Source organism: Cyprinodon tularosa, unplaced genomic scaffold (assembly GCF_016077235.1).
Source record: "Cyprinodon tularosa strain WSP-4 unplaced genomic scaffold, ASM1607723v1 ctg124, whole genome shotgun sequence".
Classification (NCBI taxonomy): Eukaryota; Metazoa; Chordata; class Actinopteri; order Cyprinodontiformes; family Cyprinodontidae; genus Cyprinodon; species Cyprinodon tularosa.
In genome coordinates, this window is record NW_024038048.1 from 2,580,294 (window position 1) to 2,606,244 (window position 25,951).

The 25,951-nt window shown below is 37.0% G+C and overlaps 1 protein-coding gene across 1 annotated transcript in view; it reads left to right on the forward strand.

The window, feature by feature from the left end:
* asic4a (acid-sensing (proton-gated) ion channel family member 4a) overlaps window positions 1–25,951 on the forward strand; it is a 169,193-nt gene that overhangs the window by 120,953 nt on the left and 22,289 nt on the right. The window contains exons 2-4 of the mRNA XM_038276364.1: window positions 17,483–17,627; window positions 19,493–19,620; window positions 19,756–19,909. Coding sequence (XP_038132292.1) covers window positions 17,483–17,627; window positions 19,493–19,620; window positions 19,756–19,909 — 427 coding nt within the window. The remainder of the gene's footprint in view (window positions 1–17,482; window positions 17,628–19,492; window positions 19,621–19,755; window positions 19,910–25,951) is intronic.

The window sequence follows — 25,951 nt, forward strand, 5'->3', positions numbered from 1 at the left end:
TGATTGATGCAGTTTGTTTGTTTGTTTTTTTTTATCTCTGATTTTATGGTACGGAGTCACAGTACTTAAATAGTTAATAATAATTCCAGCAGAAAAAATTTTTTTTAAATTTTTCTCTGATTCCCCCCTCCCCTTTTTTCTTATTTTTATTTATCTCCTTCATTGTCAATAAAGGAGATAAATAAAAATAAAAAAAATTAAGTACTATTCAGTACTTAATAAAACATATTAATTACAAATGAAGGTCAGAGACATAAAATTTTAGGAAAAGTATTGAATTACGGTTCAGGAGTGTCGTTCGCTGTAGCCACAGATGTATAAAGCCAAGTAATGAGGTGTAAGACTGTTTCCAGAAGAAAAATCTATTGACAGACATTTAAAGTGAGAGCCTAAAAATACCAGAAACTAAAAGGGTGATCGGTGCATCTCTAATTTTATTTGTTTGATTCCGTTATGTGTGATTTATTTAAACTGTTTTCCCACATGCTTTTAGCTATGTTTACTTCCTGCTTTTTGTGTCACACCAGGTTTCCCTTCCAATCAGTACCTCTGCAATGCATTTAGGTAATATCTCCAGCAATAAGTCACTGGTTTTAAGTTATTTATTTTGGCAAATTCTTGTCATGGTTTGAACTGAGTTAAGGTTTCATTGTTTAGTTCTTTACCTGGAAAAATAAATTCTCTACTTATCCACTTGCCTGGATACAAATTTCCCCATTGAGCTTTTATTTAGCAACACTTTTTCCATTTAATCATAGGATCTAATTTACAAGAAAATGTTTCACTATGTGTTTTAGATTTTAGCCTCTCTGCAGGTCTAATTTTGACTGCCCGTAATGTTTCTCAGTAATGGGCCACATAATTGCAACAATCACCTCGACCTTCTCAACACTTCAGTGGTACAGGGGAGCAGACTACTACATCTGAGGGGCTTTTGGCTGCAAATAACAGCAAACAACTTCAGTGTGAATGGACTCTGTGGAGATGAAATGCACATTGACAGTTGGGGGCTGTTACCACTGGAAGCCTTCCAACGGTTTTGAGCGCCTATCACGGGCGAGTTCTTTAACTGACAGTCAAAGCCGAGGAAAAAGGCCTGAGATCGTCGCACAAAGACAACTGTGTCTGACACACACTGAGCCTTTTGGGCCTGATGCAGGATTTCAAATGTGTGGTATCTTTTCAGTAAAGGGAAATGTTAATGCAAGATAGGTGTGTCACTAACATCTAAAGAGCAAGTTAAGAAACATTGTTAGCAAGATGGGACATTAAAGTTTAGGAAAATGTTATTTTAAGCCCTCTAAATATTCAGTGGTTTTATTTACTGATAAAGACTATCTGAATCCAGAAATAGTTTCCTCTGGTATCAGGTAGCAAACCTTGATAGCTGATATTTACATAAAACAAACTTTATATCCTTGCTGATCTCTTGAATCTTAATGCCAGGTCAAGACTTGAAGCTAGATTTTATTTTCGCAGTGTGGAAAGGTCCATTGTGCTGCTAAGAGGGACATCTGACATTAGGGCAAAACAGTTTGCATTATGGGTTTTAGTTGGTCAGTACTGGATTTATTTGACATGTAGATGAATATTAGAATCCACCAGAGCCATGCCTGAAGCAAAGTAACTGCTTTGCCAGTGCCAGCCAGACTGGTGATGTTGTTTTCCCAGACAAACGATGCATACGGAGGCAGTTTTTCCCATTTAATTGTTCCAAAGTCCTGTAATATATTTATGAAAATATTAAATATGAGCTGTATTATCATTATTTCTATATGCCAACTCATGACAGTTGAGATAAAACAAGTTGAAAATATGCCAAATGTATTATTAGATCCCAAAATTATTACATTGAAAGTGGTGCCAGTAGCATTAACCTCTTTTCCAAAAACAAGACTGTTAGATTATTTGCTCTTCATAAATTACCCTTAGGTATGTGTTTATGGGTGGTTGTTTGTCCTGTGTGTCTGTGAGGGACTAGCTGCCTTGGGTTATACTGTAGAGTCTACTGAGGATACTTATATTTTTTTAAAGCCTTTTAAAGAGCATTTTGTGTTTTAAAGACTTTGTCTACTGGTTGGGATGGGGAGTTTTTTCTGCTGTATTGATGTTTTGACAAAAAAGATGCTCATCTTATTGTTTCATTTCGGCTGTCACACTAATTAGACACGGGTCAATTTAATCTAAGACATCTGAGAAGATGGGAAGAAATAAACAAACAAGACAGACCAATGAAGAGCGCCAACATCCATCTAAAAGTGAACTCCTCCAAAGGAAAGGAGGCAAAAGGCTGTCTGTGTCCACTGTTGTAATTTTGAATTAAACATGTTTAAGAAAAAAATTCCTCGATACATTAGAATTATGAAAAAGAACTATAGGTCTGGATGAAATCAGAGGAGGGGCCAAGTCATTGTATTGTTAGTCTCCAGTAAGTCTCAAATCTTTATCCTCAAGTCAGAGTCAAGTCCCAAACGTCTGAACTTTAAACCTTTTTAGTCTTAATTATTATTATAGGTTACATGTAAATAATTGACCGTGTGTTCTTTTTTAAATCTGTTCTTATCTTGACACGTGATGAAACCAGTTCAGCTGATCTGTCAACGAAACAAAGATGGCTGAAGTTTTATCTGATAACGTCAAAAGAAAAATCACACCCAATGTTCTCAAATCAACTTTAAATATAAGAAATATTGGAAGTTGTTCCTTCTCCATTTGATTGTGTTGATGAATGTTTTGCGCAGGGCATTTAATTTTTTGTTGGGTGCATTAATGTTTACTTACCTGAAATAAAATAGTCTTGGGAGAGTATTTGTCTTCTTTTTTTTCTTTAATTGGCTCCTTTGATTGGCTCTGCCCCATCATACATGCTTGCATGATTATAATGATGCATGCATGATGGTTATAATGACTTAATTTTACACACTGTTAAAATAAAAGTGTTTATAAACTTAAGATTTAGGCTAAAATCAAGTCTTTTCAAGGAAACAGGTTTAATCCAGTCCAAGTTGTGAGTTATTTGTCAAGATTTCTATGGAGGTTGGTTGAGGATGCGAATGCAGAGACCAGGAGACAGAGGTGAATCTTGTAGATTTAATGAAAAACTGAGGCAAAGAAAAAAAATACAAAGAAAAAAAAAAGAAAGCATCAGGGAAACTCACGTGGGAAACCAGAGACAAGGGGACAATAAAACAACAAGAAGGAACCAGCACTGAGTGACTGCAGAGGTGGAGTATATAAGGGTAACAGAACAAAGGCTGGACTAATGAGCTGAATAAGGAGCAGGTGTGAGTGGAACTAACTAGAAGGAAGCCAATGGGAAACAAGCACAAGGGGGCAACAGAGAGTAACTAAAGGCTGCTTAAATATAATGGAAAATATCTTATCACAACAATGGGGACAACAATGACATTATTAGTGAAAATCTAAACTCATAAAATTATTGATTCAAGTTGGACTAGAGTCCAAATCTTGTGACTCCATTCTTTATTACAGGATAAAATATCTCTGCTTTACATTTGCTAAATGGTGTAAAACTTGATTTCACATCTTCTACTAAATCTACAAGAAATAAAAGGCTCCAATGCCATCATCTTTCACTAAAGAATTTTTTTTTCTTGCAGAAATAATAAACAGAAGCAGTATCTCCTATTCCCTGTTTGCCATAGTGGACAGGTTGACAAAACCACTTGGGATTTTTACCCCCTTTGTTGAACTTTCCCAGGGTCCGCACTAAATTTGCTAGCTTTTTTTAAATATTTGTATAAACTGAATGGTTTAGCATGACACTGAATTAAAGACCTACTATCATTGTATCAACCTTTCAGAGCTTTCATATTCATGCACCTTTAATCTGGAACAAACTCCCAGAAAACTACAAAACAGCCGAAACACTAAATTCCTTTGAATCAAGACTGAAGACCCGCCTGTGATTAGGAGTCCATCTATCCATTTTCTGTCACGCTTATCCCAAGCGGGGTCGCGAGGGGTGCTGGTGCCTCTCTCCAGCTGTTTACCTGCAAGAAGTGGAATGCACCACGGACAGGTCACCAGTCTATCGCAGGGCAACACAAAGACAAACAACCATTCACACTTACACCTCAGAAGAATTTAGAGAAACCAATTACACTAAAAGTCATGTTTTTGGACTGTGAGAGGAAGCCGGAGTACCCCGAAAGATCCCATGAATGCTCAGGGAGAACATGCAAGGTGACAGTGCTACCCACTGCTCCACTGAGTAGCCTTGATTCAGTAAACATAAACAGGTGAAAAGCTGCTCTGGACAAAATACCTTGTCACATACATACTTGTGTGCCTCTAGTTGATGATTTTTATGATTTTGTGTGATGATTCTGATGTTTTGATAATGTTCTGTGTAGCTGTTTGATGTTTTTAATGATTTTACTTTACACTTATCCTAATTTTTCTATGACGGAAAGAAATGTGCCAAATAAATTGTTTTTTCACACCTGATGGAATGTTGTGTTTAATGGAAAATTATAAAATATTTTCGTGGTCCATTTACCCAATACAGTTTAAATGATGATCTTTAACAGTGATCAGCAGACTGTTAAACAGGGCAAATGTCTTTCAAGATACTGAGCAACAATGTTGTTGGTATCATTATTTCAACCTATGATTTGCCTTCATATCATTTTTGCCATTTTTAAGTTAAAGGGAATTTAGGAGTGTCTTTTTTTTAATTATTATTCAAATAATAGGGATGTTTAATCATAAATAGTTTTTCTTTTAAGACTTTATTTTTCTAAAACATTTACCATTGAGGTTGTGAGGTATGGAGGCACAGTGAAGGTGTCTCTCTGTTCCTGCCATCCTGATCTGGTAGAACCTGCGTCCACAAGCCAAACATCTGGGCAGGTGGCGTCGGGCCACTCTGCTAATAGAGGGCCAGATTTCCTGCGTGTCTTTGATGTGCAGACAGGGATTACCGTGGTCCTCGGCTCTAGCTCTTAACAACCTGCTATTACAGAGCCATCGAAACATCCATAATCTTTATTGACCTGCGTTGGCGAACGGTAGGTGTTGCAACAACAGCGATAGATCAGGCGCAAGCACCAAGGAGAGGGAAAGCAAAGGAAATAAATCCACAAGAGGTTGAGGAGGAATGTCCAGCTGAGAAGTTAGGAAATGTGTGATTATTATAAAACAAAGTCATTATAGTGATTTATTTTTGGGAAGGCTTAGTATTCATGACTGTAGTGTGAGCAGGTTGCTCATCTGAAGAGTTTCGCCCTGTGTGTGGATGTGGGTGGACAGGAAATTATTATTTTTTTTTCTGTTATCTTGGAATAGAACAAGCACCTGTACTTTTTTTTTTTAATACCAGAAATGTCAGCACCTCAGTTGTAATCATTAATTCCCAGAAATTAATCATCAGCTCCGTTGGTCGCCTGCAGGTCCTCTGTGGTCCTTTTTGATCCTCTAACATTGTGTTTCTTCTTTTATCAGTTAGACTCAAGGACAGAATAAGAATCCAAAGCTTTTCTTTTTTATTATTTCTGCTTGATCTAACTACAGTTTCTGCCCCTGCTTCATTTTCTTCTTCTTTACGTCTGTGATGGTGGAGGGGTGCGATTTAAGCCTCTGGGTCTGCAAAACTCTCATGGATTCCAACTTTGTCTCTTTGGATTAAAATAATATCTTTCTGCAGGACAAAACCTCTAATCACTTTTGTTTACTTAAGTGATTTATAGTGCATGGAAAACATGAATTGCAACCCTTATAAATGTTAAAAAGCTGAGAAGAAAATGTTATTTTATACAAAAGGGATTGCAGGAATGTGTGGGTAAGTGCATGCACTTATTGCACCATCTTGTGAATAAAGCAAGTGTTGCATGCAATTTGGAGTCTCAGGACAATAGATCTCTCACATCATGGGAAAATAACACATCCAAAAGCAACAGATGCAGCCACAATCATTTTGCATAAGCTGATATGTTTGCACAGCTATGAATAACTTGTCATGCAATGACAAGACCAAGCACCTGATATTTAATTTGCTTTGGCATCTCTCCTATCCCGAAGGTAGCTCATATTTTGAAATGACGATTCTTGTCAAAAGATAGGAGACTAGGCTTCTCCTTTCCAGAAGTTTCAACAACCGTCAGCGTGTAAATCCAGCCCAACAGATATCATTTCCCCAGAGTCCATGTAAAAGGAAAACAACCAGCAGGTGTCCTGAGTTATGATATATACTAAATAAATGGCTCCCCTGGAAGATCTGTTTGCATTTTTTCTGTGTCTGTCATCGAAGACATGTTTGTCAGAGTCAAAGAAAGGAAGAAAGTGGCGTGAGATTGAGTGTTTCGCAAATGAGATCCGTTGTTAACGACAGAGGTAGCTTAATTAAAGCTGAACATCTAAATGACTGCAGGAAAACAGAATTGACAGTCAGACAAATGCCTAAGGCTCAGTGGTTTGTCGGTGCAATGCCTTGGGCAAATTCCTCCTTAACTATGTCGTATTTATACAGCAGGACTTATCAGAACTGTGTGACGAGGGGAAAAAAAGCTCCTTTGTAACCTTGACAGCAAGAAAACCTTTCATATATCTCTGACCTTAAGCCCTGCAGAGGAAAGAATACGGTGAAATTCCTAAATGAATAACTATAAAACAATATGTTTGATGGAGCGCTTCCTTATCCAATGAAAGAACCAACAACATCTTCTTCACATTCTGCAATGTTACAACCATATACACAACTTTTTGTTGCCATTTCATCTGATGGATCACCACCAAGTAGTTTATTAATATGAATCTCTGTGAGAATCCCTAAATAAAAGGAAATTGCAATCAAATTAATTCAGTCATTTATTTAGTAAAAGGGTTTCCATTTATATCAAATCTCTTTATAAATCCAGACTTTCAGCTGAAGCCTCAGAGGTTTGTTTGAGTTTTTTTTATTTAAAAGGCAACAAACAGCATCATGATGACAATGGTTGAAAATAAGGTTGCATAGAAGTTTAAGGTTAACCAGCTTGAAATGTGTGGTTCGATATGATTCTGCATAGTATCCCCTGTGTGAAATGTTGCAAAGGGGAGGGACATTCAGAACAATGCTTGAGCCAATTGGGTAAATCAGCACCTGCCTCCCATGTCGAGCTTTTAGCCAATTAAAGGTATGGTTAGGTTACTGAACAATGTTCCGAATCATCTCATAGATCACTATTTAATCTAACACCTGGAAATGGAAAGCATTAAAGCCTATATTACCACAAGCTTTAATCAGAGACACAGCTAAGAAAAACCTTCTGGAGGAATTCTGTAAAAGTTTAGAAAAAACGAGCCACTGGACTTGGTTTTCAAGGTTTGAAGGGGGGGGATGGTCGTTAACGATAGACAGGTAACGATCATAGACAGGTTTCAGGTATTACAGGCCAACAATGGAACCAAGCAACCCGCTCATCGGTTCAATTTGCATGTTTCTAAGCAATACAAGGCCTTGTCCATATAAAGCCTCAACTCACTGCGGATCCGGACATTTGAATTGAGAAAGCTTCCTGAAGATGGAGCGAAACGTCTTCAAACCTTGAAAACCAAGTCCAGTGGATCGTTTTTCTAAACTTTTACAGAATGACTATGACCTGGATGACTGAGAATCCTCATCAGCTTCTGGAGGAACTGCAGAAAAGCTGTTGATGGACTATTGTTAGAAATGCATTCCATATGTCAGGCATGTATGATTTCAAAAAAGGTGCATTGATTAAAGGAACCAGCTATGAACTCTTACATTAGAACTTTGTAAAGGTGAAAAGCATACCCCTCTGATTTAGCAATTTTTAAACACCTTTATTTGTTTTTGCATTTTAAAAATATGAGCTATTTTCTTTCCTCTTGATAAAATTTGCTCAAAGACCTTAAAATGTGTCGTAACATGAGAAAATGTGAGAAAGATCCAGATTTTAAAAGAACGTTTTAGTCCAACCTCTAAAAACTTCAAATAGTTTCTTTTTTTCTTGGGTATATTTTTGTAACGGTTATCGTTCCCCGGATGGGGAGGGCACAATTAATAGAAGCTGCTCAACTTTAAAGGTCAAGAATTATTTTCCTGTTTTCGATTGGACACTGGCTCCAGATTCAGCTCCAGGAGATGATTTGTCTCAATTACACATAAAGACTGATTAGGGGCCAATCCCACTGTGGTGATCCAAATAAATTATCCCCATTATGACTGTAATTTCTAATCACATTTATAAAACGCTGCCATTACGGGATGTGATGTTGGTGGAGAGATCGCAGGAAGCTTTCACCTCACAGAGAGTGGAGAATGTAGTGGACTCTTGTGTTTGTGAGGCTCTGCATTGTGCTGGAGAGCATGTCCATTTTCAGCCGCTGTTTCAAGAGCATCCCTCGTCGCTCCATTAGTCGAGTACGCTTGGACATGTAGGGAGAAGCAAGAGAGTGGGGAGCTGGAGAGGGGGAGACTGAAAGCAGTCCTCTGGCTTCGGAGCAGGAAGGATAGCAAAGAAAAGGAAGAGATTAGTCACAACCCTTACTCTGATGCTTAAAACAAGGCTTGCAGAATCTCATCTGAGCTTTAGTGTATTAAATATAGAACTCTGCATGCAGTTTATTTTAAATAATTGAATTAGACCATCAAAATGTGCTGACAATCCCAAAATCCCAAACGCTAAACAGTTAGATGAGTCCGATTGTATTTAATATGTATTTTTACAACTACAGCATCCTCCTTTCAACTCCAGCAACCGCACTGTATTTACTTTACGTCTATGACTACATTAAATTTCCATTGGGATCTCAATACCCAGTTGTGTAATGAAGGTTGGAAATGACACACTGTAATGCTTTGAATTGCTTTCCAGAGCTGCGTCCCTGTGTTACGAGACACTGAGATGGAGGTTAATGGTGCAAAACATGCCAACCTCACATGCAGCTGCACCGCTTTGCGTCTGTGCCTCCTCTCTGCACTTCCCGTTCGTGTGGGAAAGGTTGTGTTACGTCAGAGCTAAACTTAGTATCCCACAGCTTTGATTCCAATTATGTGTCTGACATTTGATTGAGGAGTATTTATAATTTTTGTAAGTTAACCATGCCGTGTGAGGGGGGGGATTAAAAAGTCTTATAAATTTAAGTTTTGCAAGCATGTTTACAAATTGAGATCATTTTTTTTCTTAATCTGAATTTAGATATGCGTAAAATCCCAGTAACCTTGCTGCCTGGCTTGTCTGAAACCTTCTAAATGTTGCCACAATAGTGAGATAATAACACAGTGATACAAATTTATTTAGTAAATATACTCTCTATTATTACTGTTTTTTGTTTTAGTTCCAAATTTGTTTTAATTGCATTACATTTGCATTACATGGTAAAAGCTTAAAAATATATATAAAAAAATACTTCTCAGTTACATAATAAAAGAAAAAAAGTTAGACTGTAGAGTAAAACTATAATGTTAGCATTTAGATGGTTTTTCCTGTGTCTTTTTGAGATTAGTGGAGCTTTAACACTGAAGGGTGCTTCTCCATGGTTCTAATTCTGGGGATACGAAGTCAACTCAAACCAGAAGGTCTGATTGTTCTGGAAGGTTTAAACAATCAAAGCTAATCTTTAAAAACACCTAAAATAATTAAAATAAAAAATTGTATGTTTACATTATCTGTTAAAAGATGTGAAAGTGTTCACGCTTATTCATTTTATTTATTTAAAAGGGATTTTTAAACTCACAAATTATTTATCATACTCATTTTTATATTCTATAAATAAACTCTATCAGATTCTAAGTCAATAATTTAAGTTTTTAGGGCATGTCTCTTACAACTTTGCATGTCTAGACTGATTAATTTCTCCCTTTTGCTAAAGAGTTTTGGCTCAGTGAAACTAGATGGAGGCGGTTTATCACTGCACACTTTCAGGTCTTCCTACAGATTTAGGTCTGGACTTTGATTGGACCATTCTAATGCATAATCTTCATGTTAATATCCTAGTCATTGTGGTGATTTTCTTTCTGGAAAGTGAACCTGTGCACCAAATTAAAGTGTTGTTATGCCAATAAAAGGTGCAGAGCTCTTTCTAAATCCATGTCAAATCTTACCAAAAAGCAGCCTCACAGCATGCAGCCACCATGATGCATTTTGGGAGGAGCACTTTCAGGGTAACTTACTGTGTTATCTTCTGCCATATTTAAAGGCAGAAAGCAAATGCATGCCACAGTTTTCAGGCTTTAAATTCCAACAGATTGTTATCCCTATACCAACTTACTTTGTGCAGCTTTGTCACATAAAATCTTAATAAATCAATGAAAGACTGTGGATGTTATGTTGTATAACATGAAGGAGTTCAAGTGAGATGCTTTCTTTTCAAATGGACTGTGATGGGAATATATGAAGCAATATCATTTTCGCTAGAACTAATAGAAAACACGATTGCTCATCTGAACAAATTCCATAATAAAAAGATTTCTGTGTGTTTTTCTGTTGTTTAGATCAAACTCAATTTGAAAATGTGCTACTGCTCTTGATAGTTCTTTCATGGATTTATTTCTGCAGACACTCCATTTGATGTTGGAAAATTCACTTTGCTGCAGGTTTAAAAAGTAACATGGTTACTTCACAAAGGAAGTTTTTTTTTAAGGAGCCCAAATGGATGTTTTTGACTGTATAGCTGAAGGGAAAAACATGATATTGTAAAAACTCCTTTGCTGTGTTTGCTTTTTTTACTTAAACACTGAAAATTGTGGGGAGCTTTTCTTGTTGTTTTTGTTTTTGAAAACTCATTTTTTGCATTCTTCCCTCTTCTGTTTTTAGAGAAAATAGGACCTTACATTTTTAGACAGACTTCTGAAGCCTGTAAACAACAATAGCTTACAGGGAGCTAAGAGGGCTCCTTAAGGTCTTTTTAAGTCAGCTTTGTGGTTTTTTTACCCTTTGACCATCAGAGTACAGCAAAACATTTGCATAAAGTTGATGTGTTGATATGTACACACTTGTTTTTGTACATTTTTATATCATACTGTTCCCACATGTCCTCATGCAATGGTCCAAATAATGCAAAACAAAATTTGCATTTTTAGAGAGGAAAGCAAAACAACTCCTTTAAAACTGAATGTTTATCAAAACCAGGCTGCAACTAACGATTACTTTGGAAATCGATTACTTTGTCGATTACTTTTCGGATTAAGGTTCCTTAAAGAAGATTTTTATTTTTTGTTACTTTAAATTAATTAAAAAATATATATATATAAATAAAATAAATAAATAAATAAATAAATAAAATAAGTTTTTTTTTTTTTTTTTTTGCAAAATTAAACCAGGTGAAAATAACATTTTTGCACTTGATGAGTTACGGATAGAGGAGATTGACAGATTTTTTTTTTCCATCTAAAATGCAAAATATTTAAATAATTTTTTTACAATTTTCACATAATTACTGATCTAATTGGGTCACTCTATCAGCTAATGGCATGTTTCAGAGTCTCCGTACTGATTATAACGATTCATCGATTACTAAATTAGTTGACGATTATTTCAATAATCGATTAATCACGATTAATCTGATTAATTGCTTCATTTTTATTCAAAACAACAATTATTTCATTATTTTTTTAAAAAGAAAAGAAAGGACGAAAAAACAGTAAATTGAAAGTTTTATTTTTAATCCTTAATTAAATTACCTTTTCACATAGTAGGGACATTCAATTAAATCTTAGAAAATTAGAATAAAGTGAAAAAGTTCTGGATTGTCTAATTTGAACTCATACATTATATAAATTTATTACATATGGACTAGAATATTTCAATCCTTTTCTTCTTCTAATATTCATACAGAAGGATATACTATGCCGTGTGAGACAAAATACAACAATATAACATGTTATGATGCAAAATAAACCATAATAATTATTCTTTAAATGAGGTTAAAAATGTTTGTTGTTTAGTTATAAGCAGCTTTTTCTAAGAATTGGGTAATGAAAACAAATCATTGGATGAAAAGAAAAGGGTTTTGTAACACAACCTGCTTCCCTCACTTGCAAAAGTAATAGAAGGATTATTAAGGAATTTTAAAAAACAACATGTACATACTAATTTAATGTGGCATTGTTATTCAGGTCTCACTTCTGGGAAGTTGTAATGAAGCCATTAAACCGTTGAACGCTCGGTGTCAACCTTAAACTTTCATGAGCCATTCGTAATGGTTTTTATCTGCCAATCAGCTGCTCTCACACTTGCACCCACCCTGTGTAAATGAATTCAAATCCTCCTTTATCATACTCGGAGAACTACCCGATGACATGCAGCCTGCCTGGAAATGGATGTCCTCTGGTGAAGTACTGAAGTGATCCCCGCAGATTCTCTAAAAGGGAGAAGTTAGGACTGTCAGATCAGGGCCATAAAAAGAGGGTGTTTAAAGGTTTAGCCCACCAGGGCTTTAGAATTACATGGTAAGAGCCTCGGCTCCAAATGCATTTGTGGTGGAGAGACAGAAAGTGAAACAAGCTCTTGCAAAAAAGCACATAATGAATTCGCATTTAAAGTGTTCACAATGTAATTAGTGAGATACACTTTATGCTCATAAGATCAATTCAGGCAAATCTCCCAAAGTGTGTTTTGCTAAAATGAAAGCAAGGTTTTATTTTGATGCCTTTGTACATTCGTGCTGCAGTCTGTATAAGTTTAAAAAAAAAAACTTTATTCAAAATGCTGTTTCAATGCTTTCACAATATAAACATGCACAGTCTATCATTGAGTTTACAGACGCAGCACAGAATGCAGGAGAAATATGTGAGAGGGAAACATTTCTCCTTGAAGGATCAAGGAAAAACCGCCAAGGCTACAAGAAGACAATAAGAGGAGCCGGGATTCTGCAGGATAAAACATAGAGGTTTTTAATGTTTCCAAGTTCTGCTTTATATTTATATGAAAATAATTATGCAAACTACTGATGGACGACATTGCAGCTATATTTTGTTGTGCAAAAACAAGCTGCCAGCCTAACAAAAAAAAGATTTTGATAATAATTTGACAAGAAAATATTTGCCATTCAAAGGCAGATACTAATCCTTTATTTCTAGTTACTATTCCAACTTCCACCTGTTATTGACATAGAGTTTTACTGAACCTTGAAAAATATCCCTTCAAATATTTGTCTATAATTGAAACCATAAACTTCTATGTGTTTTACTGGGAATTAATTAAATAAACCAGTGCAAAGCTATTTCTTTATGGCAAATCTGTGAAATCTCTCTAACTGACAGGTGTTGTATAAATAATTATCCTTCTTTTAGTCACTAATTTCTAGAGCAACTTTTCACTGCCATAACAGTTGCAGAGAAAGATTGTCTATGTTTCTACCAGATCTACTCACTAAAATTGATGAACATTTTCCTTCTAAAGAAACTGCTCTCCCGCCCCTTTAATCAGTCAGCTGAGTGAAAGATGGTTAACATCCAACATTTTTATATATGGGCCTCTTCAGCGTGATCATGTCTCTAAAAGGCCTTTTCCAGCAGCATAAAGGAAACATTTTATTTCATTACTTCATTTTCAAATAGAAAATTGCTCTATGATTTTAAGTTTACTCTCATTTATTTAGCAGATTTAGCCACTTGGTACGCTTTTAGAGAACATGTGAATCAATTATATGACATAATTTTTCCTTTTTTAAACTCTTGGGAACTGGATAGGTTGCCATGGCGGGGCCATATTTGCCCTGCAGGTCTTAAGCTTGACACGCCTGATCTTGCCCCAGATTCAGAAGCAATTGTAGCTCTAGTCTTTGAATAGGCCATTCCAACTTATCAATATGCTTTGATCCAAGTCAGTGCGTTGAAGCTCAGATCTTTTGTGTAGGCTAATTGTCAGGCAAAACCAAGCCATGGCCTCTAACTGTTTTTCCTACAGGTCTGTCTTCTTTCTAATGCCACACCTCTTCCCATTAACTCAATCCATTTTACCTGTGCCCTCAGCATGATGCTTGCACCAGCTTGTGACACTCAATGTTTCATGAAGGCCAAAAATTTAGTTTAGAGTCCGGTACTACCAGGACAGTTTCTCCATATCTCTGCTGTTTCACTCTAAAGGCTTGCAGCAAACAGCCCAAATTACTTCTGACTATCTTTCAACAGTTCCTCTCTGTTTGTCAGTCTTTAATAACAGCCAAATCTGTAGAGCGCATACCTAAAAGTTCTCTGGTTGGGCGAGATGCCCCTCCTAAACTGTAGCTATTTTGCAATGTACTGTAAATAAAGCGTATGACACACAATGCAGCTTAGTTAGAGCATGTTTTATTAAGAAACAGCCATTAAGTGGGGTTCAGGGTTCTGTAAGAGACCATTGTTGACACTGGCACAACAAAGCCTACTGTTTAAATTCTCCAAATGTCACATAAGTAAACTATTCTCTGTGAGTTGTTGTGATAGTTCTGGTTTTAATCAAAGGAGTATAATAAATCCTTTCTTTCAGGGCCTAACTTCCTTGGTGCCGCTTTGTTTCAGCTTGTCAGCAGCAAAGCCAAGTCCCCAGTTGGGATTTGCCCGAGTCATTCCTGTAACTTTTGCTAAATTCGGTGCTAGATGTAACAGGAGAAAAATGCTCCATCAATCACATTGATGTGGAGAGAAACCGGAGGAAGGTTCAGTAGCTGAGAAATAAACCAGTGGAAGCTCTGCCAGCATCCATTTCCTGGGGGAGATGATGGGAAAAATTCTCCATCCTCTCTGGAGATATCATTCGGGAACACACAGGCGTCCTTCACAGGCAGAAGTTTTAGAGCGGAACCCAGGCACTTGGTTAGGGTGTCTGGAGCCCTTCTGAAGTGAAATCCTCCTTTGCCTCGGTTGGTTCGCTCTATCAGATAAAGACTTCCAGTTGAGGCTTAAGTGTGTCAATGAACCCGGGTGGAGGCGGGGAATCAATGATAAGTGCAGCTTACCTCCGCAGCACCAGCCAAATAGAGATTAAACCATTTCAGCCTAATAGCACACGTCAGTCAAAAGTCACACTCGAGTACTTGAACCCTCTCTCCTTTGCCAACTTTCATTTTATAATCACTTACCCTGAAAAGAGGTTGCAATTTACAAAAATATGGAGTTTGCTGTTAGTTAGAGGCAGCTGAAAGGCTGTGTATACCACATCTGAGCCTGAATCTGTAATTGTCAACCGTTCCTCAGGACTCAATTTGAGTGTAACCATTTGTCGTTTATTCAAAGACACACGTATACACACCGAGCATAAACTAGCATGCTCAAACACTATGATCAAAGGCCCAGAGATCTGTTACAGCATGAAAAACAGATACAGCTGTCTCTCTGAGCAGCGGCTTTTTGTAAACGCCACTCGTTTCTTCGCTCTAATCACTGTTGTGGACATCGCAAAATTACCCACCGTTCCGTAGAATTACTCGACTGGATCCAATAACAGTGGCTTTGATTTGCTGTTCCGCCGTCTCACAGACGGATACACCCTGTGGTCTGTAAATGAGAGCTTGTGCTGTTCAGCCGGTATCCCTAATTTAGGCATCATAGGGCTCATTAGATATATCAAACTGATATCAAAGTCAGAGCACAGACAGTTGTGCTTTAGCAAACACTGATGCTGTGGCAGTATTTCATAAAATGTATGACTGGATATGGGGTGCATCTCGTGTTTTATATCCCAGTTTTCCGCTAGAGACTTGACTACACAGATTTTTATTTTTTTTAACAGCAAATACAAATGTTCACCATGATGGAGGGACAGATGGACATGCAGATTTACCAAATGTCTTCTGGAGATTTAGTCATATTAGACAAAGATTGGGCACAATGATGAGAAAGAATGTTTAAAAGACTCAAGGTGAGGCTTTGAAACCTAAGAACATTGAAGCAGCTGGCAGCCAGAGTGGTGGCGCCATCATGCCGAGCTTGCTCTGCCAACAATGTTGTCAAATGTTCTGCCAGAAACATGCCAATAGCTTGATGATGAGTAAACACTTTATGTGGTTCAGGTAGATTTGTCTATGTCTGAGGGCTTGGTGCATTCAAGTATCTTAAGGTTTTCAGTAGTAAGGGAATAATGGGACTGAAGGTAGATAGAGAGACAAGGTCTTCTACAGAAATTGAGGCATTGCTTCAGTCTCTTGGAAGGAAAAAACTGGAGTGGAAGCAGTCAAGCTCTGAAAATACATGTCTGTCTATTTAGAGGGGTTCCCCAATACAAGCAGTTAAAAACGAGCGTCTTCGGTAGGAAGTTCCTGCCAAGCTCAGAAGCTTCACCATGTTGCAGAAGCTTAAAATTAGCCAGCAAATCCTTTTCAGGATGTCCGAATCAGAGGAGACCTGAAACTCAATGGGTTGGTTTAATCCAGAATGAGCTGGAGAATGTTGCTGAGTGCAGGGTTTGTTTGGTTTCCCACCTGGATCTGTTTGCGTGCACGAGGAGACGTGGGCTCGTGCATACTCTTGCACTTGCATACTAGTGGAGAGGGCGGGTCTTTTAAAAAATCCTCCACAATATCTTTAGGTTGACATTTATGCCAATGATAAATGCATGTAGACTTTATTTTCACACACATTCATAAACAACGAAGTGGATCATTATGTTTGCTTCAATTAAAAATCCATTAAAAGATGCAACAACAAAAAACAGAAACACCTGATTTACTAATCCATCTGTTATGCTTTTTGGAGGATAAAGGCACAAAGAAACACATACACCAGCTTCTGTTTAAAAGGATCAAGGTACTTTTGCAAGGGCCTGGTGTACACTGCATCAGTGTGCAGAAAGATCCAAAACTGGTCACCTGCCATACCTGGTTATGGTTGCTAATTGCACCTTCACAGTTCAGTAGACGGATTTCACAAGTGCTCAGCTGAATAGCCTTCCCAAACAAACTGTACTTGGGATCAAATATCCATGATACCAAAACACACAAACACATGCAGGTTAGCTTTTAGTGTTCATGTCTGTGTAATTCATTTTTCTTTTAATCTGTAGGCTTTGCTGCAGCACCCCTTTTGTTTGCAAGGGAATCACAGTTTGTGCCTTTGAAACTCTTAGGAGAGAGCAGTCATATGGTGTGTAAGCTGAATCTTTTCTGCAGTGCAGCAGTTTAAATGAAAGGTATAAACAAAGAGATGATGTGTCCCCTCCGAGACAGCTCCCCAGATAGGTGGAGCTGTGATAGCTCATTTAAAGCAGCTTCTCTATTATTGTCTTTTGTTTCCTTTTGAAGAAAGATTAAAAAAGTCTCACTCCTTTTTGACGCTACGGTGGGATGCTGGTACTGCTGAGCGGTGCTGTGTAGTGTCAGAAATTGATTCAAAGACAGCTTATCTCGTTTCATGTGGGACCGAGCCAGCAGTCTGCATCCAGAGGTTTCTGGGTAATATTCAGCTGTCTGTTCGGGCTTGTTTATTTATTTTTTTCCTGATGCCATATCTGCAGTCATTTCAATGCATTGCTCATCACATGCAGCGTGTGAACTCTGTCATGTTTGCAGTGAAGATATGAATCTCTCTCTTTTTTCGCAGGTGTACACCAGATATGGGAAATGCTACACTTTTAATGGCAACAAGACAACATCCAAAAAGACCAAACAGGGTGGAATGGGAAATGGGCTGGAGATCATGTTGGATATCCAGCAGGATGAGTATCTGCCCATCTGGAGAGAGACAAGTAAGGCCCAGAATCATTTGTTTGTTGTAGTCTCATGATTTGGTATGATATATATATATGCTGTATTTTTTTTTTTTTTTATAAAAACAAAAACATCCCTATATTATTCTATAGAAAACACCATAGATATGAAACACATTGTCATGTATTCATAACCCCTTGAAGAATTCGTGCAAATAACTTCTGTGCATTTTATTAGCAGCTTATTCAGTTAACCAAAGCAGATGACTATATAATTATGAATGAGAGGGAAATAGTTTTTTTTTTTTTTTTTTTCATGTCTGTGTTTTTTTTAAGGACCTCAAATTTTGAAATTAAACTCTATCATGTGCTTATGCACGCTTAAGTCCAAAAGATTAATGCCTCTGGCATATCTAGATTGAAAATTATGGTTTCCTTCAGCCAATAAGTTATCTGGTGGAAAATTAGTCTGGCAAAACAAGAACATCAGTGTTCTGGTTCCTTCTTTAAATGGGTCATGTGACCCAGGATGCTGCTTTATGACAGTCTGAGCTCCCCCTAAACACCAGAGCAATGACAATCACCTGATCAGAGATAACGGATTTTGCAACAGTGCACAGTTATCACTTAATTTCAGACTGAACTGGTCAGGTTTAGCGCCCCTAGTGGCTAAAAAATTACACAGGTTTTTTTAACCCAAACAACCTTGCAAGTCAAAACTCTAATTAGGCCACTTTAGTTTATGATTTAAAGATTTCCAGGGGTATAAATACTTTTACTTTACATAATTCTGTACTCTGGTACATCTCAATAGAAACATGTTCAACATATTGCACTAGGATTTAACAGCATGGCATCTATCGAGATAGGAGAGCTTTAATCAGACAGGGAGCCATGAGGTCATCTTCCCCCTGGAGGAGCTGCAGAGTTTCACAGCTGATCCTAGCTAATTGGTGCATGAATATACTGTAGATAAGTCCTGAGTGAAAACCTGTTAGAAATTGTGACAGAGGTTTACTTTTTAGCAAAACAATGCTACCTAACATAAAAACAAAGCTAGTACAATTTAGATTAAATAAAAAATGTGTTAGAATGTCCTCTAAATGTCCAAATGTGACACACACAAAAAAAATCACTTCAGTTTCAGTTCAGTAAATTTTAGTGGCACTAATCCACAAACAAAAGTGAAACAAAAGTCCAGGATCAGGAATCTTTGTTGTCATTATACAACCAGAACAACATTTCAGCAGACGCCTTTAAAGGCACACATAAAAGGCAGACAAAAAATATTCTTTAAAACCTCAGGAGAAAAATTCTTAGAAGAAAAATCAGAGAGACTTATAAACTTTAAAACATATGTATATAGAAATGAAAGTACTAGTAAAGTATAGGAAGTATTGTCAGCTGAGGTGTGTGCATAAAGTGCAGCTGGTGTCAGTCCAGCCTGAGATGGGCTGATTCCTGTTTGTTATCATAGAGGGTTTGTGTCTGTTTGAGGAAGGAATAGAAAAAAAAAAAAGGCCAATCCAATCATCAAGAGAAATTTCTCTACCACAGAGTAAAGTTTTTGGTTATCATATCAGTTGAAATAAATACTTTCACAACTTCAATACTTTTGCGAGGCTCTCTTTAAGGCTTTTTTATTGTGCTGTTACATGTGAAAACATGGCATTTGTTAAAGGGAATTCCTGAACAAGATGCATTACTTTTGATCTGTGCTTCCACCGTGGCTGCATAATACCATTCCCTGTTGGCTTATTTCTAAACCTGCTTGAAATATGGTTTGCAGTTAGCTTCAAACTAAGTCCAAGCTGTCAAATGATGCAGGCTCCTGAAATTCTCACTTTCTCTCCTCTTCCGCCATTGCACTCTCACGCTCTGTTTCACCCTGTTTCGTTGAGAAGATGAGACGTCCCTGGAGGCCGGCATCCGAGTTCAGATTCACAGTCAAGACGAGCCTCCCTACATCCACCAGCTGGGCTTCGGCGTCTCCCCTGGATTCCAGACCTTTGTTTCATGTCAGGAGCAAAGGGTAGGCCCTTTATTCATTCCTGCATACAACCTCTGCACCCTCCACATGACAACCACTGCTGTTTATGCTGCTCTCCCTGAAACTGCTCGCCCCTCGTGGCTCAGACTGCAGTCTAATAAATCTCTATGTGCTTAGCTGACCTACCTGCCCCAGCCCTGGGGGAACTGCCGCTCCACCAGCAAAGAGAAGTTCCCAGGATACGACACGTACAGCATCAGCGCCTGCCGCCTGCTCTGCGAGACCAATGAGGTCATGCGTGTGTGCAACTGCAGAATGGTGCACATGCCTGGTAAGATCTCTCTCTGGATCATTTTTACACAGGAAACAACATCTAGAACTAGATCCATATGTGTGAATTAAAAAGAAATACGTCTATAAGTCATGTATCCTCTCCTGCAAAAAAAAAAAAAAACAGTAGATAACATAATAAATACAAACACGAGTTCTTCGGACCTTATTTACGGCTATGAAATAAAGCATAAGCAAGTACAATAAGTCAAAATCTAACAGCTCCAAAACAGAAGTTAACATTTTGCTTTATCTGATGTTTCCATCACATCGTTTTTCTACTGAGATATATCTTTATTTGGGGCGGATTGCATATGTTCTTCAGTAAAGCTGTCAGCTCTCTGTCAGTTTTAAAGCAGCATGTTGCTTATCAATTTTTTATCTCTTTGGTAAATGCTATGTTCTTCAAAGTGTTATTTTCTTTTATGATTATTATTATTATTTAAATTATTGTTATTATCCTTTTAATCTCTACAATTTTTATTTCTCACTACATCGTAAATTAAAATCAAATATTTCCTTTTGACTTTTTGCATTGATTCGAATAATGTGTATCATAAAAATCTTGTTTATAGTGAAATAAAAAATGATTTCATGAAAATCAAAAAGTGAAGCAGGAGCCTTCAGGTCACAGGATGTAAAACACTGAGACCAGTATAAACCAATCATTGTAATGTATATCTTGCACAATTAAACTAAAAAAAACAAGCATTTTGTAACTTTTTTTAAACACCTTTTGGCTACATTTCTGCTCTTTGTAGTCTTTGGTAGAATAATGTATGAATCCAACGTGCCAGGTGTTCTACAGGTATATTTTGAGGACATTTGTTGCCCATAGCCATCTTCTAGTGACTGATTATTTTTTTGTCTGATTTAGCTATGGATTCTGCCAAAATAAATTCCCCATCTTTAAATTTCCTCTCCCCCCCAATTCTTGTTTATTTGCCTGAATGCCTAAAGGCACTATGATTTAGACAAAACACACTTTATCTTCAGCTTCAAAGCAGACATCTAAGTTTAGGGACATAATTCCATTGAAGTTGACTAAACCCAATTTCCAATTGAGGAAATACAACCATTCATGTGGTGTTCCTTTGGTGATGCCCAGGATTTTATTTTGTTTTGTTTAGTTTTTTATGTTTTTGAGTTGTTTGGTTAAGGCAGACCACAACGCATTCTTCTACAGATTTTATCCAGAACGAATGTTTTCTTTGGAAAAAAAATATTTTTTGACTCACAGCACGACTCCTTACTTCTTATGGGGAATGTTGGAGAAAGTTGTCACTTGTAAAAGGCAATGATTACTAACCAGGCTTGTCCTGACTGATACTGTACGTTTGTGCAATGATATGCTTTTGATCTTTTGTAGCCGCAGACTATGCCCTTAGCCAACAGGTGCAAATTGACAAATTTCAAGAAAGTTGAACCAGCCCAGCCAAATTTTTGTTCTGCCCCAACCATTAAAAGTTGGCTCATGCAGGGTTATGAAACAGAACTATTGTCCAAACTACAGCAAAATGCTTTGATGGGACCACAATAAAAGTTTGCAGAAACAAATATCTCCAAACTTGATTAAACTGAAGCAGAGTGGATCAAACTTGCTTTCAGAATGATGTCATAGACCGATAACATCATACATAAAGTGGATAATTCAAGTTATTCCAGCTTAAGGTGATTATACAAGCTGTTGAGTCATATTGTATTTTCCCCAGGACTTTATTGGCAGTGATGAAATCTTTCCTCCTCCACTGACTGTTTTGTGATTTGTTTCTTGGAATTACATTGAAAGCGTAGCTGAGGTTGATGTGAATGTTGCTGGTTTTCACTGATGTGGTCATAAACCAATTTGGAAACGATTAAAGTTCATGAAATTTGAAGACATCATCACAGATGCCATAATTCATCCTGTTGGGTTCAGCGTGTGGAACCATTTAACGGCTAGATTAAAAGTCAGAGGGTTAATCACGATCAGCACGACATGTCATATGGAAAGAACAGAAAAGCAAGTATGAGATTTCACAGGATTAAAAGACATGAAGGAAATTTATGTCTTCAAAAGTATTTTCAATGAGAACACTGATTGCTTTTTTTTTCTGCTTGTAGGAAACCATTTGAGCAACCTTCCTGTGGAGAATCTGAATATGTTTGAGGATTGTGCCTGACAAACATTAGGCGAGATATTTGCGCTTGTGCGTCATCATGGCTTGAGAGCAGGAAGTCAAAGAGCTGAGTCACTGAAAGCAAGCTTTTGACTGATGCTGCTAACAGGCTGGTGAGGAGGACAGAGCTTTTGACTTGTGGAGGGAACCCACACTGTGTCCAAGCTCTCACAGCACAGCTGACACTTGGTAATATGAATGGTACATCTAATTTGAGGTAGAATAAGTTGAAAGACCAACCTTAATCCAGAAAAAATGTGTCTATCATTGTTTTTATTCCTGACAGAGGGAATTCAGTCAACTGATAAGCTGCTCTCTAATATCCAAAACACAATTCAATTAAGTTTGTTTGTCACTTTCCAGCAAGTGCTACCTAGTGCAACTTTAAAAAAAAAAACTAATTAACTTATAAACAGAACTTATTTGCAGATAGAAAATGTTAATTCAGTCTATGATATAAACAGATTCATATTTTATGGAAAGCAGTAATGGGCAAATTTAATGGAAGAAAAACCTAAAGTGGTCACAGAAATACCTTGAATATGACTAAAGTAGTAATACATAAATATTAAATTAAAATCAGAAATTGAAAGCTAGAAATTGTTTTTCAAACATGCATCATAAAATTATTTAAAAAATAAATCCAGGAAAGAGGCCTGGACAAAAATTATGCTGCCCTCATATTTATTATTATTATGCACTAAGAACATAAGAGAATTAGACTTATATAACTTGTATACAGAGTGTATACAAAACGATATTTCCTTTAGTACAGCTATTAAATCAACATTTCCATTCCATACGGTGCAGCAGTGATCAAATGTGGGAGAAAAAAACATGGTGCAAAAAAACGCATTGATATGGAAGCTCATAGCATTAAATATATATGGTGCAAATATGCAGTATGTTTTGTTTTGGTGTTATGAGTGTAATGCAGAGTTTGTGATATGATTTAGAGTTTTTTTAACAGTTCAGCAGTCTGATGGCAGTGGGGAATAAGCTGTTGCAGAATCTGCTGGTCCTGCATTGAATGCTTCAAAGCCTCTTCCCAGTGGGCAGCAGGGAGGACAGTTCATGGTGGGGGTGTGAGGAGTCATTGATGAGGTTACATGCTCGGAAAACGTAGCGCTCGGATGAAATGTCTTTTTATGGAGGGAAGAGGAGCCCCTATCCATGTTTCTTTTCTTGATTTTTGCATCTGTGAACATAGAGCTCTTGCACAAAGGAAAGGAGTTACATTTGTGTCTTATCTGTCCATAGGACATTCTCCCAGAGGCTTTTTGGCTCTCTTTACTCATCTCCCATTATGTCCAATATGGATCAAACAACAATGGAGGGTGCGATCTGACTCTAATGTTTCTTGAGCCTGAAGTTCACCTTTAATCTCTTCAGAGGTTTTTCTGGCTCTTTTAGTTCCATTCATTATCCGTCTCTTTGATTTGTCATCAAATTTCCTCCTATTGCCGCATCCAGGGAGTTTGACTATAGTCCTCTGGATCTTAAAATTCTGCATAATATGTGCAACTGTATTCATAGTAACGTCAAGCTTTTTGGACATGGTCTTATAGCCTTTACCTTTAACATGCTTGTCTATAATTCTCTTTCTAATCTCCAGAGACAACTCTTTCCTTTGCTTCCTCTGTTCCTTGTTGAGTGTGGTACACACCATGTCACCAAACAGCACAGTCGCTACATGTAGCCTACATAAAGCCCCACTGACTGACTACAAGATTGTAGACACCAGTGATGCTCATTAGTGGACACACTGTGATGTAACATGTCTCTCTGGCCAGATTCGTTTAAGTATTTCCTAGTGGTACTATAATTACTGTCAAGGCCTGTTTCCTGAGTTTATTTTTCAAAATCATTCTATTGAAGCATGGAAGAAACGTAATGCCTGACGCTCATTTTTTATTATTTTTTTTTCGTAGAAGTTTGATACAAATTCTTTCTGTGTCCATTGTTTTTTCTTTCTTTTCCTTAAACTAAGCGTATCACCAATTTCTTCTTTGTGTGTACATCTTATTTAAGTGGTAGTGTTTTAATGGTCTAGTCAAAGTAAATCCAGCTTAGACACTTTTGGTGTATTTTTATCATGCAATTCCTAGTCAAAGACGATCCACTGTGACTGAATTTAATAAATTCTGCAATGAGGAGTCGTCCACAGTGAAATAAGTGACTTACTGCCAGTTATTTCAAATACTTAGACCAGCAGTCAGTGATACAAAGGGTGGGCTCAACCAGCAATTAGTTTTGGCAGGAAGATTACTTTTGACACATTGCCCCATTGTTTTAAACAGTTATTTTCTCAATATGTGAAGTAAGAGTATGAATACTGATTTTTCATTAACTCAGGTTATTCTCAATCTGACTGATATAATAAAATATTTTAATGGTAGCAAAAAGGCATACCTATTTACTGATAACTGTAAGTAAAAGTAGTGTGGTTGGAAATTTTGGATTTCTCTTATTTTATATATTGATTTATGCAATTTATCCACTGAAAGAAAGTTTTTCACTCAGTCTGTTCAACCTGCAAGGCCACACAACGCCTGAGTGAGGGGTGTTTGTAGAGAAGACATACTTATTCCCATAACAAATCAGATTCTTTCTCAAGGTTTATTCATAACATGTTACTGTCTGTAATTTGTTTTGACTCTGACTACTTTCCATTACTGTAAGTAAGGGGAACGAACGCTGCCCAGATCAGAACAGGGCTGATATCCATGCAATAGGGGCCATATGATGAAATGTTCACTCTTTTCAAAGATAAAATAAAGTGCCGACTGAGTAAAATCCATTTATCTCTGTTTATTAAAGTGGAGTGAACAGTTGAATACTTTTGTCCCACGACAGTATTCAAATAACTGAAGAGTCTGTCGTTTTCTCAGGTTTTTGTTATTTTTCACTGCTTTGTTAAAATAGCGGCACAAAGACATTGTATTTTTTCTTATAGCTGATTAACAAAACACTGCAACAGTCAATATAGACATTTTGCATATTGATAAAAAGCTTTCTATAGAGCCCTTATTGATGTGTCTGTGTTGCAACATTCAAAGGTTATGACCTTTTTCTTTAAATTATCCATCGGAGTGTCCAAACAGTCTCTCTGCAAAACCGCAGGGACAAAGTCAGATATAAATTGGTGTAACATTCTGATTTTTCCAGCTATTGTTTTGCCCTTTAAATTAGAACTGGTCCTGGAAAAAGTCTACTGCATGCTGTCATTTAGTCCATTCCTTCAAACTACAGCTCTCCTAGCTTTCATTTCTGCAATGAAAATTGGACAAGTTAAATAAAAAAACATATTTTTTGTCTGGGTACCAAAGCTGCAACTATTTAACAATGTTACTTTTATTATCTGAAAGCAGAGACTGTGTCCTTTACAATTTTGAATTATAAGGCATTTTCCATATAGTCAATGAAGGTTTATTCTTTTGCATTTGTATTAACATTTCTGTATTTTCTGTATATTTGTATCATTCTTTCCGTGTATATTTTTGTTTGCCTTTTACTTCTCTTTCTGCTACAGTGTATAACCTTGACCACTTTTGGTTTGTTAGTCCTTTTTCCTCTAAAATGCCTAACAAAGGCTTCTCCAAATATAAATCCATGCTGTTTTGTCCTTTTAGAATACATTAAGGTCTTTGTCTCTCTTACTTTCTCTTGCTTCTCAAAGGTGCCTGAGTTTATTTTTATCTTTTTTTTAAATGTATTTTTTATTTTTATTTTTTTGCCACGAGGGAAAGCTGGATAAAATCCGGTTTTAAAAAATCAGAACTGTTACATAACATGCTGATCTTCCCTACTGAATAATTTTTTTCTCAGTTGAATAAAAAAAAACTACATTTGATTTAAATAACCACAAAACACCGCTGCAATAA